Source organism: Ranitomeya imitator, chromosome 6 (assembly GCF_032444005.1).
Source record: "Ranitomeya imitator isolate aRanImi1 chromosome 6, aRanImi1.pri, whole genome shotgun sequence".
Lineage (NCBI taxonomy): Eukaryota > Metazoa > Chordata > Amphibia > Anura > Dendrobatidae > Ranitomeya > Ranitomeya imitator.
The window spans coordinates 379216614-379238410 of NC_091287.1; the positions used below are offsets into that span (position 1 = coordinate 379216614).

General features: G+C 39.6%; 1 protein-coding gene across 1 annotated transcript in view; it reads left to right on the forward strand.

Moving 5' to 3' along the window:
* PIEZO2 (piezo type mechanosensitive ion channel component 2) overlaps nt 1-21797 on the forward strand; it is a 628465-nt gene that overhangs the window by 493292 nt on the left and 113376 nt on the right. The window contains exons 27-32 of the mRNA XM_069731039.1: nt 4841-4937; nt 7244-7403; nt 9193-9282; nt 16154-16275; nt 17402-17473; nt 21507-21610. Coding sequence (XP_069587140.1) covers nt 4841-4937; nt 7244-7403; nt 9193-9282; nt 16154-16275; nt 17402-17473; nt 21507-21610 — 645 coding nt within the window. The remainder of the gene's footprint in view (nt 1-4840; nt 4938-7243; nt 7404-9192; nt 9283-16153; nt 16276-17401; nt 17474-21506; nt 21611-21797) is intronic.

The following is a 21797-nucleotide window of genomic DNA, read 5'->3' on the forward strand; positions in this document are numbered from 1 at the left end:
CATGGTAACCCATGGTTATCATGACGACCTCCGGGTCTGCCAGTGATGGTGGCCAGCTTAGACCATGCCATGAGCATGGTATAATCTATTGCAATACATGGTACTCAGGAGAAATCATACAACAGATTTTGGGGTCCATTTTCTCCCTTTACAATTCTGAATGGGAAAAATTTGGGGCTAAGGCAACAATTTTTCTGGAAATGTATTTGTTCATTTTCACCGCTCAACATTATAAAATTCTGTGAAGGACCAGTGCTTTCAAAGTGCTTCCCACACATCTAGATGAATTTCTTGAGGTGTATAGTTTCCAAAACGGGGTAACTTGTGGGAGGCTTCTACTGCTATATATTCCAGACAGTTTTGTGCTCAAATGTCAATAGTGCTCCTTCCCTTCCAAGCCCTCCCTTGCGCCCAGACATTAGTTTTCCTTCAGATACAGGATATCGGCATACTCAGCAGAAATTGCACAGCAAATTGTATGGTCTGATTTCTCCTGCTACCCCTTTTGGAAATGGAAAAATTTTAGGGCTAAAGTAACATTTTTGTGGGAATTTTTTTTTTCATTTTCACAGCTCAATGTTGTAAAATTCTGTAATTCTGTGAAGCACCTGCAGATTCAAGGTGCTCACCGCACCTCACCATATCTAGGGCTAAAGCAATATTTTTGTGGGAAAAGTAACATTTTCATTTTTTCCTTCCACATTGCTTTAATTCCTGTGAAGCCCTTAAAGGGTTAATAAACTTCTTGACTGTGGTTTTAAGCACTTTGAGGAGTGCAGTTTTAAAATGGTGTTATTTTGGGATATTTTCTGTCATATAGGCACCACAAAGTCACTTCAATTGGGATGTGGTCCTTAAAAAAATTGTGTTTGTAAATTTTGATAGAAAAATTAGAAATTGCTGATAAACGTTTAACCCTTCTAACTTCCTTTAAAAAAAAGTGTTACATTAATGATGCTGATGTGAAGTAGACACGTGATAAATGTTATTTACTAACTATTTAGTGGGATATACCATATATACTCGAGTATAAGCCGACCCCCCTAAATTTGCCACAAAAAACTTGAAAAACTTAATGACTTGAGTATAAGCCTAGGGTAGAAAATGCAGCAGCTACTGGTAAATTTCAAAAATATAATGCTCCATAAAGTTCATGATGGGCCCATATAATGCTCCATAAAGTTGATGGTGGGCCCATATAATGCTCCATACAGTTGATGATGGGCCCATATAATGCTCCATACAGTTGATGATGGGCCCATATAATGCTCCATAAAGTTGATGTGCGCATAAGATGCTCCATAGAAAAATATGTCCCATGTAATGCTGCATTAAAGTTCATTATGGCCCCATAAGATGCTCCATATAAAAATGTGCCCCTTGTAATGCTGCATACAGTTCATTATGGCCCCATAAGATGCTCCATTTAAAACTGTGCCATATAGAATGCTCCATACATTTCATTATTGCCCCATAGATGCTCCATATAAAGCTGTGCCATATAGAATGCTCCATACATTTCATTATTGCCCCATAAGATGATCCATATAAAGCTGTGCCATATAGAATGCTTCATACAATTCATTATTGCCCCATAGATGCTCCATATAAAGCTGTGCCATATAGAATGCTCCATACAATTCATTATTGCCCCATAGATGCTCCATATAAAGCTGTGCCATATAGAATGCTTCATACATTTCATTATTGCCCCATAGATGCTCCATATAAAGCTGTGCCATATAGAATGCTCCATACATTTCATTATTGCCCCATAAGATGCTCCATATAAAGCTGTGCCATATAGAATGCTCCATACATTCCTCACCTACTGTATTCTCACCCATCCCTTGTAGATTGTGAGCCTTCGCGGGCAGGGTCCTCACTCCTCCTGTACCAGTTATGACTTGTATTGTTTAAGATTATTGTACTTGTTTTTATTATATATACCCCTCCTCACATATAAAGCGCCATGGAATAAATGGCGCTATAACAATAAATAATAATAATAATACATTTCATTATTGCCCCATAAGATGATCCATATATCGCTGTGACATATAGAATGCTCCATACATTTCATTATTGCCCCATAAGATGATCCATATATAGCGGTGCCACATGTAATGCTGCTGCTGCAATAAAAAAAAAAATACATACTCACCTCTCCTTGCTTGCTGCCCGCTGCTCCTCAGCGTCCTGTCTCTCCGCACTGACTGTTCAGGCAGAGGGCGGCGCGCACAATAATACGTCATCGCGCCCTCTGACCTGAACAGTCACAGGAAGAGGACAGGAAGACAGAGCGGTGCCCGGCGGGTGGAACGCGGACAGGTGACTATGAAATACTCACCTGCTCCGGCGTGGTCCCTGGCAGCTTCTCCTGGACAGATGGTCTCCGGCGCCCGCAGCTTCTTCCTGTAGTAAGCGGTCACTTGGGACCGCTTATTACAGGAATGAATATGCGGCTCCACCCCCATGGGCATGGAGTCCATATTCATTACTTTAATGAGCGGTCCCACGTGACCGCTGAACAGAGGAAGAGCTGCGGCACCCAGAGACCATGGGACAGGCAGGAACAGCGACAGGAGCGCCGGGACTAGGTGAGAATATGACAGTCCTCTCTCCCCTTCACCCGCCGACCCCACCGCAGATCATGACTTGAGTATAAGCCGAGAGGGGACTTTCAGCCCAAAACTTTGGGCTGAAAATCTTGGCTTTTACTCGAGTATATACGGTAAGTATCTGGTTTAAAGACATAAAAATTAGAAGTTTGAAAATTCCAAATTTTTTTATTTATTGGTCAGATTTTCATGAAATAACGCAAATCATATCAAACTAAAATATACCACTAATATGAAGTGCAACAGAATCACTATAACATGTTGAAGCATCCCAATGTTATTGCCTCATAAAGTGACACTGATCAGAATTATAAAAATTGGCCTGGTCCGGAAGGTGAAAACAAGCTGGAGGGAGGGGGGTTAAACGTGAAAAAAGATCTGAAATGATTCTCCTTGGTATGATTTCTTTTACATGATTGAAACCTGCCATTTTAACAAGGGTGAGTAGAGTTTTCACAATCTACAGTATGTAGTCATTTTATGATTAAAGTGACTAGCCTAGGTACAGGCAATTCTAATCAGCACTTCAGATCTTCCTCCCAATCAGTGTTCACCAGTTGCTGAACTGTAGATCATGCGTGCCTTTACGGCTTCTTGAGTGTGGCAATATTGTGCATTACTATTGGCTGAATGTGCAGTGCTTTTTTCTATTTGTTGCCTGTACTGTGGCTTACAGCGAAACTGTCAGCAGGATTTTGCTAAGTAAACAACAGACATTGTCGTGTTGCCGTTGGTTTACTCATTAAAATGATACCTGGGGTGAAGGAATCCATTGTGTGGTTCTTGTGTATCAGTGTTAGAATTTTTCAGGTAAAGATGTGCATGTGCTTCGGAGGGGCCTGTAGTCTTATCTTCCTGCTCTAAGCCAGAGAAGCCAAGGAGTCTGCCCACAGGCCACCCCGAAGCACAAACATGTTCATCTTCATAGAGACAGACTGTTTGTGTTTTGGGGTGGTCTGTGGGTAGGTCTCTGCCAGGTTTTTCTGGCTTAGGGCAGGAAGATAAGATTCTGCCTACAGTGATGCCCCGGAGCACAAGCATCTCATTAGGTGAAAACGTCTAACACTGATTACACAAGAACCACAAGATGGATTTCTTTACCCCAGGTATCATTTTAATCAGTATAACAGCGGCAACCTCACAGTGTCTGTAGTTTACTTAGCAAAATCTTGCTGACAGGTTCACTTTCAGGGTATGTGCACACGTAGGAAAAGAGATGCAGAATTTTGTGCACAAAATCCGCATCTCCTGGCAGAATCAGCAGCCACGGATTTGCCGTGGTTTTTATGTAGATTTTGTGCGGAATTGATGCTGATTTTGTGCGGATTTTCAGCAGTTTTGGGCCACTACGGGCCATTACGGAATTTTAACATGGAGGGGTACAGAACCGCAGCAGATCTGCTCAAAAGAAGTGACATGCAATTATGCACTGATTTTTCTGCACCATCTGCACAGCTTTTTTTTTCCAATAGACTAACATTATACTGTACATCACAGTGCGGATCTGCAGCGTTTCTGCGTGGTAAAATCCGTATCGTGTGCACATAGCCTTAAACCTCCTGTTATGTTTGAATGTAACTATCAAGTTAAAAATGATTAGGCAATGCTAAGTGGCCAATGTAAATATGTAGTCAGCAAGGAACATGATATGAAATGCATTCCCTGGTGTTGCACATCATCCCTTGTCTAATCTCTGTTAAAGAAGCACTCCCATCATAGTTTTTTCCTCTTAATATATTGCAGTCATCATATTATATAGCACTGTGTACTTAGAATTGCTCATTTTGACTTTCTACTCAGCTGATCATTTTCTTTTCCGTTAGATTTATGACATCATGTGATTAAGAACAGACTAGCTGAATCTTCTAGGCTCTATGCAGAAACAGCAGGTCAATTTTTCCTGCATGACTCATAATTTACTGCAAAAGTCCTTTTGGAAGGAGCAGCTTGGTCAGGTGTTGAAGAGAGGTATGATTTTTGCAGGGAAAAGAAACTTCTTGTGTCTACATAGATCAGAGAAAAGAAAATAATTTACTGGGTAGAAAGGCAAAATGAGCAATTATAAGTACACAGTGCCACGTATGATGATTACAATATATTAAGAAGCTAAAAACTTTGAAGGTAGTGCTTCTTTAAGAGAAGAATTCAATTAGCTTTAACATATTCACACAGTTTGTATGATATTAATCTACACCTATAAAATGTGTTTTATCTTACAGATAGGAGCATGTGGCTACATAGACTCACTAATTGAAAACTGTTGCTGGCTAATTCAGGCGCTCAGTCTGGCTTGCACGGTAAAAGGGTATGATATCCGTAAGTGATTACATTTAATATTAGCACAATTTGTTAACTTAATTCAATGCATTATTATCTTTAAAGTGGAAAATTAAGTTGTAATATATTGAATGTGAGACATGCATTAATTTTAATGACTTGTTGATAACCACCTAAAACCGTGGCTATTTCCCTTTTTTTTTTTTCATTTACTCCATTTAATAGGACCTGTAAGGGACTTGAAGCTGTGATCATCTAATTGCTTGTGCTATACATATCAGTGCGCACTGCTATCTATAGTGAAAATTATGATCTATGAACGCTGGGAAAGGGCTGGCTTTCTCAAGAGGATCGTCATGACATGCACAGGGGTCTTCAACAGACCTTTGACTGTCACAGCAACTCATCACGTCACAAGAGCTCCGATGCACTTGTGAAATGACGCTCCACCCTCGCTCCCAGAAATTGACAGCAGCATTCAATAGGTTAACAACCGCGGGCGGATATTGGCTCTGCCCACTGCTGTTAAATGCACATGGGGATGATGTTAAATACACCTGATGATGATTTACATAACAAGTCATGTCCCCTGCCTTTAATGCAGCCTTGCACGCCAAGCCGGCATCTTTCCCAGTAGATGATGGCTGATTTAATCAGCCATCATCTGCTGGGAAAGACTTTGGCTCAGCGTGCGAGACCGCATGAAAAGTGTGGATACGACAAATGATGTAAATGTACATCATATGTTGTGAAGGGGTTAAAGGCGTATGTTAGAAATACCATACTTCTTTAAAACCCTATCTGATAGTGGTAGGATGTGTGATAACTTACCTGTCAATATATTTTTTTTTGTCTGTTGTGGCCCTGTAAGTGTAATACTAAAACCTAACGGGGAATATGGCACCAGGGTTTTGCTACCTAGTCTGAGAGCAGCATGATGTAGCGTTGGAGACCCTGATTCCAGTGATGTGTCACTTACTGGACTTTTTGCTGTATTTTTATAAACTGCTGTATTAACAGGAGATTATCATTATTCTTTTGGATAAATAAATTTGCTGCCATATAGTCCAACCCCTCTTCCACCAATGATTGAGACCATGAGTAAGCCTCCACACTGAAACGCATTGGTTTAGTGTGACCCACGAGATTACTCAGTTGCCCTGTTTCTATTTTAACATGTTGTAAATAAATGCGAAATTTTATACTTACCCTGCTGGAGAAACTTCTTTGTTTACTTCCACCAATGATTGGTGTCAATCGGTGAGTGGGGCTGTATGAAGCTCAGCTTTCTGATAATTGGTAGATCTGCAGCAGATAAAACTGTTTTTAATAATAAAAAAAAAAACGTATACATTAGTGATTTTTCATCGCTCGAAAAAAATTGATTATTTTTTCATTAGTGTACTGGACCTGTTTTTCATACAAGTTGTGAGGCTTTTTGTACCTCCTTATTTTTCTGTTTATTTTGTCTTCTCTCCTCAGAAACTGATTTATTAAGCACTTTACAATGAATTAGTCAGTTTCAATTACTTTTTTACTGCTGCTACTTTTTACCACTTTTCCCTCTCCTTGATTACCCTACCTTCTCCCCAACTTTCCTCCCTCTCTCTTTTTATATACGTCTCACAAGCCTAATCCTCATACATGTGTGCTGTCAATGCCTAAAATTGGCCAGACTTCCGTGTCGACATATTTTGTAATTCTTGCATCTGGGAGGCTCAGACTGGCCCGCAGGGGGACAGGTGAATCCCCAGTGCGCCCCTGTGCAGGAGTAAGCCACTTACACCACAACATGAGCAGCTGTTGGCCCAATTCATTGGATTTACTACATACAGGCAAAAGCAGCATCTCATCATTAACGCAACAAATGTCCTCGTTTATGATTATACAGAAGCAGGGGTAAATTTGTGAAAGATGTAATGTAATATTTTCATGTAGCTGAACAGTGGGCCCTCAGTCAAAGCTACTGATGGGGATCCTTGCGCCCCAAGCCAACACTGAATATGGGGGACTGAAAAGCCCACAACCAGCTTTTCTGTGTGGACTCTTTTTAATACTTGATCAAAATTCATATTAATTGTGATTTTGTAATGTATATCTATCTCAAAGAGTGTATTTTTTTATCTGAAGTAATTTGGTCCATTACATGTGTTCTTGGTGGTATGTTAGCTGTCTGTATGTTTTTACAGCGAGGGAGGAAACTACTCTACCTAAAGCGAAACCATGACTGCATGGATTAAAATGCATTCTTCTTGCGTAATAGTCGGTAAAAATATGAAAGGAATTACAAATATGTATATAGAACTACTTATATGGTATTTTTTTCCTTTTATTTGCTCCTTTAGCAACTGACCATAAAACCTGTCAGTTACCAAGTGGTGAAGCTGGCATCATCTGGGACAGTATATGTTTTGCCTTCCTCTTATTGCAAAGACGAGTGTTCATGAGCTATTACTTCCTACATGTAGTTGCTGATATCAAATCTTCCCAAATTCTTGCTTCAAGGTAAGTGATAGATGATGTTTTATACAAAATGCAAACATAAAAAATGTTTTACATAACGTTTTGGGGAAGGAAACCAATAAATGCATTTGTCAGTACAAAAATGGTAAATGATTGGGAATGGAAGAGTTGTTATGGTGATAGTATTTTGTGCCGTACATTGCATGTGGCACATGGGTAGATTTTCTGACTAAAAACAGTAAAGATTGATGATATAACAAGTTGATCGATGTTGGTTTTGCTCCATTTACAATCATCTACTCTGTGTGTGACTGAATGATTTGTAATGCCATGGTTCGTTCACATAGTTTCATTATTGTCGGCTGCATATTTCTGTTTGCATGGGGTAATTGTAATGTCTTCCATTAGATGTGATTGATGAAAATGTGTACATAGACAAATTTTTGTCCTGTTTTTATAATTAGTTTCTGTAGAAGGGGATTCCGCAACAGAGAGGGGCCAGAAGATCGTTGTGTCTGGTTACATAAACTCCTGCACTAATTAGAACTGCTTCACAATCCTATTAAACATTGCAGGTTTTCCTTGTTCTATCATTGTAAAGGCTAATCAGTTCAGTTGATCTCCTGCAGCCCTCCATCCTGGATTGTCTCAGCTGTTCTGTGTTGGCCATTCTTTTCTGGTATGTGTGCTCGCCACTGGCACTTGGGAGTTGGCAGTGATAGTTTACCACTACCTGGTTTGGAGTTGAAGGAGAGATTTCAGTGTTTGGAGTTGTCGGTTGGAGAGTTTTTCAGGCGATTGCTCTTTGGAGATGGTTTTCTTGTTTATCCTTATCCGCACCCATTTGATTTATTCCTTCCTATTCCTCCCCTACTTCCCACTTTTTGTGAGTGTAATGGTATAATTGTCTGTAAACCCCTGTCAGTCTGGTTAGTGTTTTCCAATACACTTTTGCCTCACACCTCCCTGGGTGGGGACAGGAGCAGATAAGGGTTAAGATAGAAGCATAGCAAGGTACGAGACCCTGACATCTCCACCATCCAGAGTAATTGGAGGCAGGTATAGGAATAGCCAAGGGAGCCCCTAGTTTGAGGGATTGGGTAGTTGCCCCCACAATCCCTTGTCACTGCATGATAGTGTCACGGTTCCACCCCTCAGGGTGTCTGGGATGCAGTTACTGACAGCTTGGCCGTCCAATCCGGTACAGGGGCGTGCTGAAGCTGTCAGTACTTTGATTGACAGCATGGCCATCCAATCTGGTACAGGGGTGTGCAGAGCTGTCAGTGTGTTGATTTGACAGCTTGACTATCAAATCTGTGACTGGGAGATGTCGGCTGTCTCCAAATGTTCACTATCCCAGGTGATTGCCATGCCTACTTAATTGAGCAGCTTCTCCCAGACCACTGCCAGACATACATTCAGCCTGTGAGGTTTGTGCTTTCCTGTGCCTTGAGTTCTATATGCCTGATCTGTTGCCTGACCTTGGACTTTGTTCTGACCATTCGCCTGTTTAACCCCTTCAGCTTTGATCAGTTATCCTCCCGGTACTCTGACCTCGGAAGGTTACCTGACTACGCTTTTGTATCTTCCTTCTGTTTATGACATACCTTCCTGGCTTCTGACCTTGGACTCCTTGACTCTTCTAACTCACGACCGTGAGAAGTGACTAGCGTCACAGATAGTTGTGGCATCAAAATAGGTAAACTACCCAGTGCCATTTTTTAGGAGAAACAACCTGATACAGGAGATTGGATCCACAAGAAATAGTATTAATCACAGCAAATTTCATGGAAAAGTGCAAACTCTTTAACTTTCCTTTATCTCTCTTCAGAGGGGCGGAACTTTTTCAGGCAACTATTGTCAAAGCTGTAAAGGCAAGACTTGAAGAGGAAAAAAAATCTATGGATCAACTGAAAAGACAGTATGTGGATATATATCTTTTTTAGTTTATGAAATAGCATTTAAATAAATTAATTCTCAAACAAAAAGTCAGAAAATTACATTATGTGAATAAAAAGTGAGATTTCTGATTTACAACAAAGTTAAATTAGGAATTTTCTGTTAAGAATTAAAATACTCATGTACCGTACATTCTCAGAATACTCCGAGATCTGACAGAATTGTAACCCCTTCACAACATGTGACACTACATGTCTGGTCCCCCATGTATGAAGTGAGCCAGAAGCTGAGCTCACAGCATAGCGAGGAGATGCTGGCTGTTTACATAGCCAATATTTTCTTGTAACATTAGCATTCAGAGTGAGCTTTGATCGCTGCTGTTTAACTGTATAAATGCCACTGCCATTATTTGATAGCTACATTTAAATAGTGCAATCACCGGTACGCATGCCCTAGTCCCATTAGATTCCTCAGTTCACTAACGGAGGGAAATGATGGGTTGTCATGGTATGTTGTTATCTGCTATTATTGTCCTCCTGTGCACTCTGTACTTGAGTTTCATAAGAGAATGTAATTTTAATTTTTTGCTACAAAAAAAATTCCAGGTTCAAGTTCCTTAATACTTTAATCCCGGAGGTATTTTCGTTTTTGCATTTTTGTTTTTTGCTCCCCTTCTTCCCAGAGCCATAACTTTTTTATTTTTCAGTCAATATGGCCATGTGATGGCTTGTTTTTTGTGGGATGAGTTGTACTTTTGAAAGACACCATTCGTTTTAACATATTGTGTACTGGAAAAATGGGAAAAAATTCCAAGTGTGGTGAAATTGCGAAAAAAAGTGCAATCTCTTCGTTGTTTTTTGGGATTCTTTTTACCTTGTTCACTAAATGCTTAAACTAACCTCCCATTATGATTTTCCAGGTCATTACGAGTTCATAGACACCAAACATGTCTAGGTTCTTTTTTACATAGTGGTGAAAAAATTTTTAAAGTGTGTGTAAAAAAAAAAAAGTTGTGCCATTTTCCGATCTTGGGTTTGGTGAGCGCTTATTTTTTTGCTCGCTGAGCTGACATTTTTAATAATCCATTTTGGTGCAGATACGATCTTTTGATAGCCCGTTATTACATTTTAATGCAATGTTGCGGCGAACAAAAAACCTTAATTCTGGCATTATGACTTTTTCTCTCATTACGCCGTTTAGCAATCTTAATTTTTTTTTATGGGCAGCGCTCATAGAAATTCGGCAGTGACAACCATAGAGACTTCTAGTTGTCATACAAACCCATCGGCGACCCGCAGTCATGTGACACGGGGGCGCCTATGGGCGGGATTTCTGTTGCTGTTGCCGGAAGCATGTGTTAAATGCCGCTTTCAGAGGTTGATAGCGGCATTTTTACAAATTTACTATTTTTTCATTGCTTAAAGAGGTTGTCCACTACTACTAGGAATTTTCCTCTATCAGTAGGAGGCTGATGTGCAGTACCCTGCCACTGCCACTATCAGAAGACAGAGCAGCTCTGCCACTGAGCAGTCCCGACCAGCGGATGCCACCACTGACACCGAGATCAGCTGATTGGCGGGGATGCAAAGTGTCGGACCCGGACAGATCAGATATTGATGTCCTAGAATAAGTCATCAATGATAAGGTAGTGGACAACCTCTTTCAGTTTAACCCCTCTGTGACCTTAGACGTACTATCCCGTCGAGGTGCCCTGGGCTTATCTGACCCTGGACGGGATAGTACGTCATAGCCGATCGGCCGCGCTCACGGGGGGAGCGCGGCCGATCGCGGCCGGGTGTCAGCTGCTTATCGCAGCTGACATCCGGCACTATGTGCCAGGAGCGGTCACGGACCGCCCCCGGCACATTAACCCCTGGCACACCGCGATCAAAGATGATCGCGATGTGCCGGCGGTGCAGGGAAGCACCGCGCAGGGAGGGGTCTCCTCACCTCCCTCCCTGCTCGAGCCCCGGATCCAAGATGGCCGCGGATCCGGGTCCTGCAGGGAGGGAGGTGGCTTCACAGAGCCTGCTCAGAGCAGGCACTGTGAAGGCAGCAGCGCTGCATGTCAGATCAGTGATCTGACAGAGTGCTGTGCAAACTGTCAGATCACTGATCTGTGATGTCCCCCCCGGGACAAAGTAAAAAAGTAAAAAAAAAATTTTCCAAATGTGTAAAAAAAATAAAAAAAAATATTCCAAAATAATGAAGAAAAAAAAAAAATATTATTCCCATAAATACATTTCTTCATCTAAATAAAAAAAAAAAACCAATAAAAGTACACATATTTAGTATCGCCGCGTCCGTAACGACCCGACCTATAAAACTGTCCCACTAGTTAACCCCTTCAGTAAACACCGTAAGAAAAAAAAAAAAAAACGAGGCAAAAAACAACGCTTTATTATCATACCGCCGAACAAAAAGTGGAATAACACGCGATCAAAAGGACAGATATAAATAACCATGGTACCGCTGAAAGCGGCATATTGTCCCGCAAAAAAAGAGCCGCCATACAGCATCATCAGCAAAAAAATAAAAAAGTTATAGTCCTGAGAATAAAGCGATGCAAAAATAATTATTTTTTCTGTAAAATAGTTTTTATCGTATAAAAGCACCAAACCATAAAAAAATTATATAAATGAGGTATCGCTGTAATCGTACTGACCCGAAGAATAAAACTGATTTATCAATTTTACCAAACGCGGAACGGTATAAACGCCTCCCCCAATAGAAATTCATGAATAGCTGGCTTTTGGTCATTCTTCCTCACAAAAATCAGAATAAAAAGCGATAAAAAAATGTCACGTGCCCAAAAATGTTTTCAATAAAAACGTCAACTCGTCCCGCAAAAAACAAGACCTCACATGACTCTGTGGACCAAAATATGGAAAAATTATAGCTCTCAAAATGTGGTATTGCAAAAAATATTTTTTGCAATAAAAAGGGTCTTTCAGTGTGTGACGGCTGCCAATCATAAAAATCCGCTAAAAAACTCGCTATAAAAGTAAATCAAACCCCCCTTCATCACCCCCTTAGTTAGGGAAAAATAAAAAAAAATGTATTTATTTCCATTTTCCCATTAGGGCTAGGGTTAGGGCTAGGGTTAGGGCTAGGGCTAGGGTTAGGGCTAGGGTTAGGGCTAGGGTTAGGGCTAGGGCTAGGGTTAGGGCTAGGGTTAGGGCTAGGGCTAGGGTTAGGGTTAGGGCTAGGGTTAGGGCTAGGGTTAGGGCTAGGGTTAGGGCTAGGGCTAGGGTTAGGGTTAGGGCTAGGGTTAGGGCTAGGGTTAGGGCTAGGGTTAGGGTTAGGGTTAGGGCTAGGGTTAGGGTTAGGGCTAGGGCTAGGGTTAGGGCTAGGGTTAAGGTTAGGGTTGGGGCTACAGTTAGGGTTGGGGCTAAAGTTAGGGTTAGGGTTTAGATTACATTTACAGTTGGGAATAGGGTTGGGATTAGGGTTAGGGGTGTGTCAGGGTTAGAGGTGTGGTTAGGGTTACCGTTGGAATTAGGGTTAGGGGTGTGTTTAGATTAGGGTTTCAGTTATAATTGGGGGGTTTCCACTGTTTCGGCACATCAGGGGCTCTCCAAACACGACATGGCGTCCGATCTCAATTCCAGCCAATTCTGCGTTGAAAAAGTAAAACAGTGCTCCTTCCCTTCCGAGCTCTCCTGTGTGCCCAAACAGGGGTTTACCCCAACATATGGGGTATCAGCGTACTCAAGACAAATTGGACAACAACTTTTGTGGACCAATTTCTCCTGTTACCCTTGGGAAAATACAAAACTGGGGGCTAAAAAATAATTTTTGTGGGAAAACAAAAAGATTTTTTATTTTCACGGCTCTGCGTTATAAACTGTAGTGAAACACTTGGGGGTTCAAAGTTCTCACAACACATCTAGATAAGTTCATTGAGGGGTCTAGTTTCCAATATGGGGTCACTTGTGGGGGGTTTCTACTGTTTAGGTACATTAGGGGCTCTGCAAACGCAATGTGACGCCTGCAGACCAATCCATCTAAGTCTGCATTCCAAATGATGCTCCTTCCCTTCCGAGCCCTCCCATGCGCCCAAACGGTGGTTCCCCCCCACATATCGGGTATCAGCGTACTCAGGACAAATTGGACAACAACATTTAGGGTCCAATTTCTCCTGCTAACCTTGGAAAAATACAAAACTGGGGGCTAAAATATAATTTTTGTGGAAAAAAAATATTTTTTATTTGCATGGCTCTGCGTTATAAACTGTAGTGAAATACTTGGGGGTTCAAAGCTCTCACAACACATCAAGATGAGTTCCTTAGGGGGTCTACTTTCCAAAATGGTGTCACTTGTGGGGGGTTTCTACTGTTTAGGTACATTAGGGGCTCTGCAAACGCAATGTGACGCCTGCAGACCATTCCATCTAAGTCTGCATTCCAAATGGCGCTCCTTCCCTTCCGAACCCTCCCATGCGCCCAAACGGTGGTTCCCCCCCACATATGGGGTATCAGCGTACTCAGGACAAATTGGACAACAACTTTTGGGGTCCAATTTCTCCTGTTACCCTAGGGAAAATACAAAACTGGGGGCTAAAAAATAATTTTTGTGGGAAAAAAATTTTGTTTTATTTTTATGGCTCTGCATTATAAACTTCTGTGAAGCCCTTGGTGGGTCAAAGTGCTCACCACACATCCAGATAAGTTCCTTAGGGGGTCTACTTTCCAAAATGGTGTCACTTGTGGGGGGTTTCAATGTTTAGGCACATCAGTGGCTCTCCAAACGCAACATGGCGTCCCATCTCAATTCCTGTCAATTTTGCATTGAAAAGTCAAACTGCGCTCCTTCCCTTCCGAGCTCTCCCATGCGCCCAAACAGTGGTTTACTGCCACATATGAGGTATCAGCGTACTCAGGACAAATTGGACAACAACTTTTGAGGTCCAATTTCTTCTCTTACCCTTGGAAAAATAAAAAATTGGGGGCAAAAATATAATTTTTGTGAAAAAATATGATTTTTTATTTTTACGGTTCTGCATTATAAACTTCTGTGAAGCACTTGGTGGGTCAAAGTGCTCACCACACCTCTAGATAAGTTCCTTAGGGGGTCTACTTTCCAAAATGGTGTCACTTGTGGGGGGTTTCAATGTTTAGGCACATCAGTGGCTCTCCAAACGCAACATGGCGTCCCATCTCAATTTCTGTCAATTTTGCATTGAAAAGTCAAACTGCGCTCCTTCCCTTCCGAGCTCTCCCATGCGCCCAAACAGTGGTTTACTGCCACATATGAGTTATCAGCGTACTCAGGACAAATTGGACAACAACTTTTGAGGTCCAATTTCTTCTCTTACCCTTGGAAAAATAAAAAATTGGGGGCAAAAATATAATTTTTGTGAAAAAATATGATTTTTTATTTTTACGGTTCTGCATTATAAACTTCTGTGAAGCACTTGGTGGGTCAAAGTGCTCACCACACATCCAGATAAGTTCCTTAGGGGGTCTACTTTCCAAAATGGTGTCACTTGTGGGGGGTTTCAATGTTTAGGCACATCAGTGGCTCTCCAAACGCAACATGGCGTCCCATCTCAATTCCTGTCAATTTTGCATTGAAAAGTCAAATAGCGCTCCTTCCCTTCCGAGCTCTCCCATGCGCCCAAACAGTGGTTTACTGCCACATATGGGGTATCAGCGTACTCAGGACAAATTGGACAACAACTTTTTGGGTCCAATTTCTCCTGTTACCCTTGGTAAAATAAAACAAATTGGAGCTGAAGTAAATTTTTTGTGTAAAAAAGTTAAATGTTCATTTTTATTTAAACATTCCAAAAATTCCTATTAAACACCTGAAGGGTTAATAAACTTCTTGATTGTGGTTTTGAGCACCTTGAGGGGTGCAGTTTTTAGAATGGTGTCACACTTGGGCATTTTCTATCATATAGACCCCTCAAAATGACTTCAAATGAGACGTGGTCCCTAAAAAAAAATGGTGTTGTAAAAATGAGAAATTGCTGGTCAACTTTTAACCCTTATAACTCCCTAACAAAAAAAAAAATTGGTTCCAAAATTATGCTGATGTAAAGGAGACATGTGGGAAATGTTACTTATTAAGTATTTTGTGTGACATATCTCTGTGATTTAATTGCATAAAAATTCAAAGTTTGAAAATTGCAAAATTTTCAAAATTTTCGCCAAATTTCCGTTTTTTTCACAAATAAACGCAGGTACTATCAAAGAAATTTTACCACTATCATGAAGTACAATATGTCACGAGAAAACAATGTCAGAATCACCAGGATCCGTTGAAGCGTTTCGGAGTTATAACCTCATAAAGGGACAGTGGTCAGAATTGTAAAAATTGGCCTGGTCATTAACGTGCAAACCACCCTTGGGGGTAAAGGGGTTAAAGAAAAATTAAAAAAAAAACATAAAGTTTGGTATTGTTCTGATCTGGAGAGTCATATTGCCATAATGTTTACAGCACAATCTATGCTATACCAACCGAAAAGACAATTACAGAATTGGATTTTTTTTCACCATTTCATTTCAGCTAGAGTTTTTTTCCTGTTTTTCACTGCATTGAATTGTAAAATCAATAGCATCATGTAAAACAACAACTTGTCCAGCATTAAACAAACCCTCATATCATTATGTCTGTAGAAAAATAAAAGAAAGTTATGGCTCATGAAAGGAAAAAAAGTGCAGAAATGGAAAATATTCTGGTTTGGAAAAGGTTAACGTAGCCCCTTCCATACTTCTTGAACAATGTCAGTGTTTGAAAAATATTGAAATAAATATGCAGTGAATACAGAATATTCATAGTCATCTTTGTGAGCATTTCATAGCACAGCTTAAATCCATTGGTATTGATTGATGTTAGAATGTGTTGCATGTGTACTGGGCATGTCAAAACACTGTTAACTTTGTTAGGATGGATCGAATTAAAGCAAGGCAAGAAAAATATAAAAAAGGTAAAGAAAGAATGTTGAGTCTTGCACAGGAGTCAGGAGAAGGCCATGAGATTCAGAAACCCGATGAGGATGACGATGAAGGTACGGTACTTTTATTTCACAAGGTAATTGGACATTTAAGGATGAAATGCCAAATTGCAAATTTAGTACATGGAATAGCAAAACATTTGAATTAGGTGTAATTGATGTTTTGTTTTAAATTTTAATGTTTTGATAACATTCATGCAGTTTATTGCATCAATACTAAAGGGGTTAAAAAGTTGTTATTTGAATATCTCCACACAAAATGAATTTGTGTAGAAATATAGTTTTGAGATTGATTACACGACATTTTTACATGGGATGTATAATCTACATCTTAAAGCATTGATGACAGATGCCACATTCTAGACCTACTTGTTTGAACAGACAAACTACCAATTAGGAAAGACAAGAGACATGGCTGCAGATGTCATTTTTCTGGTAGCTCCCATAAACAAAATACAGTATAGATGAAAAAAAGGTGACAGAATTAATAGCATATTGAATGCAGCTGGCCATTTCCTTTCTTCATGTCTAATGTTAACAAAACTATGCATGAAAAGAACTTGCCTAAATCAGACAATAGGTTTGCAGTATTTTTTCTCTAAAATGTTGTAATGAGAGCTGAAATTTGATTGTTTGGTATTAGGAGCACCCCCACTTAATTCTACATTTCCTCTACATAGTATGTATATCAACACTGTAAGACTTAATGACATTGTAACTGATTCAACAATTAATCTTCCCTAAGGGTTGTCCAGGACTTAGATCATCAGCTCCCATTTATTTCATTAAAGCCTGAGCTACAGTGCCCAAAAACGGTCGCTACACAGTGTAGGGGAACTGGGGTGTCCCAGCTCTGTACTCTCCTTACATCCAGCCACGGTGGAACCTGCAAAACCACTGGTTGTGGGGGTGCTAGGTGTCATATCCCCACCAATCTGATACCGATGACCTATCCTAAGGATAAGTCATCAATATCTAAGTCTTGCGCAAATCTTTAAATCATATTTCTCAATGTATCCGAGGATTAAAGAGTACATATAATAAAACAGGCAAATGCAATGTGTTGTCTGTATTACATGCCACTGTAAAACATGTGAATGGATTGTCATCAGTATCTGACCTTTGTTTGGAAATGTTGAACATCTCATTAACATTAATGTATTAACGTATTTCATTATAGGAGAAGCAGCAAAACAGAAAGTCAAGGGCAAAAAAAAGCAGTGGTGGCGTCCTTGGGTTGATCATGCTTCCAGTAGGTTTTCTTGATCATTTACCAAGTTTATGGATTTGGGCCTTATATCCTTGACCAGAATAGTCTGTTTGTTTTAATGCATGGTTTAGACTTTGTGTCTCCACAGAAGGTTAAGTTAATTACTACTAGGAATGAGGGATGTCTATTACAGGAAGAGGTCAGACTTGTTATATGCTAATGAGAGATTAATATGGTCTTGGTCTAAAGACGGTGCCAGAACCTGTTATGGCACATGATAAACAGGAACTCTAGTGACTAGTTTGCCAGACTAGTGGGCTTTACCGTAAGATAATAATTTTGATCAAAGTTTGTAGATTACACTATTGTTACTTACATTCAATATGTGTTTCCATCCAGTTGTTTTTTTTTTGCCAGATGTGGATACAATACGTGCCAGAGTTGGCCATACGCATCCCCTTGAGAGAGCTAAAAATTACATTTATTAGTTTTGTTTAGGATCCTTAAGTATATGACAGAGTATGTGGAGTCACAAATAAACTGTGCCAAGTGATTCTCTGTTCTGATTAACTCTAAAAGACTATATTGTTGAAGAGAGCGGTCTATTCTGTAAATTGTGACATTGGCCTCTATTTTCTGATTCTATAAATGTTTTCATTATTATCATATTTGCGCATGAGTCGGGTTTACTGACCCTACATTGTTCAATTAAATACAACCATTATCTTCAGTCTGACTCTTATCCCTGCATGCTCCTTGAGGCAAGGAAATGTCAGGATATAGATTTGTAAGACTTAAAGCGGTTGTACCAAGTTTGGATGTTTGGCTCTCTTCTCCACAGAATAGGAGACAACTTCTCAATCTCTGAGGATTCGACCACTTAGACCCATACGATCCTGAGAATCAAGGCTATGAAGAGCCCCATGTAAATGAAGTGGTGGTCAATCATGTGCACATATACTTCATTCATTCTCTATTGATTCACTGGAGATAGCTGAGTGCATTATTCGGTTGGTCTTTGCACTCCCATTAAGATTTAATGAAGTGGAGGTGCACACAATTGACCACTGCGCCAGTCTCTGGATTGATTGGGGTTTTCCAGAAAGTTAATATTAATTGCCTATATTAGATTAATGTGACACCAACGGGGGTATAATTTCTAGGACCCAGTCGATTAGCTGATTAAAAGGGCCATGGCACTCCAACGAGTGCATAGCCTCGTTTATTTTGAGGTGGCTGTGCCAGACTCCGTGCTCACTGAAACTTAGTCCAATACATGTAAAATAGGACTGAGTAACAAAACACCATTACTAAAATGTACTGATCTGTGCCTGGTAAACTATGATGGACATACAGAACTCCCTAAAGCACATGCCACCCCCAATCAGTGTGGGTGCCTAAAGCTAGACCCTCTCTGATGACCTATCCTAAGGATATAGGAATAAAACCCTGTAATTTGCCCTCTTTTTTACTGCCCGTTATCAAACTAGGCCATGCGAGGGTCTTGGCTTTTAGTAGTATTTCTTCTTTAATGACAAAAGAATGTCTAAAACTGTAGTCCTGGAGAATTTGAAAATAAAGGCCAACCCATTAAAATTGACTCCCTTGGCTGCCAGTAAAAACGTTATAGAATACATTGCTTTGTATATCAGTGTTTGACAGTCAATGGATTCTTGGAAACTGTGTGGTATAAACATGGCATAAAGTGTTGCAATTACAGTTTTTACAACATGGAAATGTGCATTCTGAAAGAATCCAAAGTATAAATGAAAATATGCTATTACAATATTTTATCCCATATTTATACTCACACAGATTAGAAAACCAAAGCCGTCTCTCATAAATGTATTTTTAAGAGCCCTATTCTAGAATATGCTACACATCAGAACCACCAACATGATGAATAGGACTTTTATTAATATAACGAATTTGTAGAATAAGTAAAAAGCCTTTACTAAGTCTGCAATGGGTATGTATCACTAGCACTGATATTTGGGTATAGACTGTAAGGTTCAGTTCATTTGGGCAGCAGTGATTGGGGCTTTGGACATTTGGATGCAATTGCTTTAGGGTCATTAAGCCTAGCATAGATGATTCTTCTGTCTGGTTTCTTTATCAGCCAGCATCCTAAAACCCTTACTTATTCTTTGGTTTAATTCAATTTCCAGTGTCCACATTTATACTATACTTTTGATCACACATACCAGTGTCATAAGAACTTAAAGACACTGGTGCCCAAATGATCCTGTGCTTCAATGTCATTGCCCAAATGAACTGCTTCCCTCTGCAACATTTCCCTCTCATTTTGCTCTTATTATTACATATTTAATATCTGGACAGAAACCTGCAGCCTTACAGTAAAGAGTGACATCTAGTAGGACTGACTTCCATGTAAAACGTATCTAGTAACTTGATCCAGAATATTTAATCCACTTTAATAATTAGTGAGCAGTAACAGATCCATTCACAAGTAGAAAAAAAACACTAAAATGAAAGAGATGGTAAAATAGATACAAAGCTTTCCTATGGTCAAGTTTGTGTCCACAATCTTCAGTTGTGACTCAAGACATCTCATTCAGCCAGATAGGAACATTTTTTTCCCTTAGCTGTGAACAACACAGCCAGAAAAGTAGTGGACCCAAATGTTATACATGAGACCACCCCAAGTGATCTTTTCAAAACTAAGCTTTATAGCTTGATGAAACATGACTAATACTTATAGTTGGTCAGCAAAACAAAATCAAGTACTGTTAATACATGCACATAAACAGTAAGAAGTGTGTGCAATATTTATTTTAGTGCTTACCAGAAACCTTACACATAGAACATGCCGTACATCACTTTATTTCTGAACTTTCAACATTAGTGTCTACTGTTGCAACTTGCTAGAAAAACTCCACTGCAAAATAAATAGTTTTTTTATTTCACTTTTATCGCTGTGTAAGTCATTTTAAAAATCTACACAAGCTTTATTAGACAGATACATACACACGTGCGACTTGCTGCAATTTCATGTAATGCTTAGTACCTGATGAATTAATGACAAATAATAAGGGCAAAATGTTCATTTCTGAGAGTTTCTTTCAATGATTGTTACCTGAATGTTAAAGAGCAACGGTCGCTTTAATTTTCATTTTATAAATCAATACTACACATGAAAATAAGAAACTTTGTAATATATCTTATCAAAGAAATCTTCTTCTTTCTCCTCCTGGAGTGATCTTTCACTCTCAATTCATGGGTAAAATCTGGACAATCTGTATTCAGCGAATGCAGATTTTTCCATTACTGAGATAGGAAATAACAGTTGTTTTTTTATAAGTTTTTATGTAGATGGGAGGACGGAGGAGCATTGCCTATACATCGAACTACAGTAGATCAGTAGTATCTGCCATCTCCTATCTCAGGAATGTAACTATCTGACTTGGATTGGAATATCAGTTTAGGAGGGGTAAGAAGCAAATTGCTCTTGTACGATATATGACAAAGATATTTATTTTTCATGTATAATATTGATTTATAAAATGAAAATGAAAGTGACCATTTTTCTTTGAGCTTAAAGCCACACATTACTTGAGTAGTTGTATCTATACATAGAAAGTAATGACGCGGCTGCTGTTGAATAATGCTCATCATCTCACCAGCTTTCATTTTGCTATCTTTGTGTTTTCTTAGGCTTGGTGAAACCATAGTCAATGCTGAAATAAAGGTTCTGCTCAAGGATATAAGACATAGGTTATTTAATATATTTACTAACATGGAGGCGAAAAGGTCTTTCTTAATTTGCAGGCACTAATCCAACTTTTAAACATTCAGGTTTTAACACGCTGTATCCCGTTTTTTTTCTTGTTCACAATTGACAAGTCGATGTTTTTTCTCTGGAGAGGGGTTGGTCAGTTGTAATGAACGTTTTCACTGTCGTAAAGCCAAATGTTGATGTGCTTGTGAATGTCTATGGTATTCTGTGTGTGCTGAGCATTCATGTTAGTGGTAAGATCTTAGAAACAATAATATTGGTGGTAGTAAAATGCTTCACAGCTTTTCTACAAGTGAGTAACTGCTTTATTTCACTTAGTGGTCAGAAGCGGTGATTATTATTTATTTGAGACGGACAGTGAAGAAGAGGAAGAAGATGAAACGAAGGATGAGGATGAGGTCAGAAGAAAATCTGCTTTTCAGGTAGGTATTTATGGAAAAGAAAGAGGTCTTGTGCACGGCAGGCACAAAAGTTTTGCTGTCAAGACAAGCTTGATAATAAGTATGTTTTATTGTCTTTTATGTGTCTAAAGACTGCAATGAACACGTGGTTTCATTCAGTTTCAATGCTGCTTGCCTATAGCATTGACAAAACCCTTTGTTCTGTGAA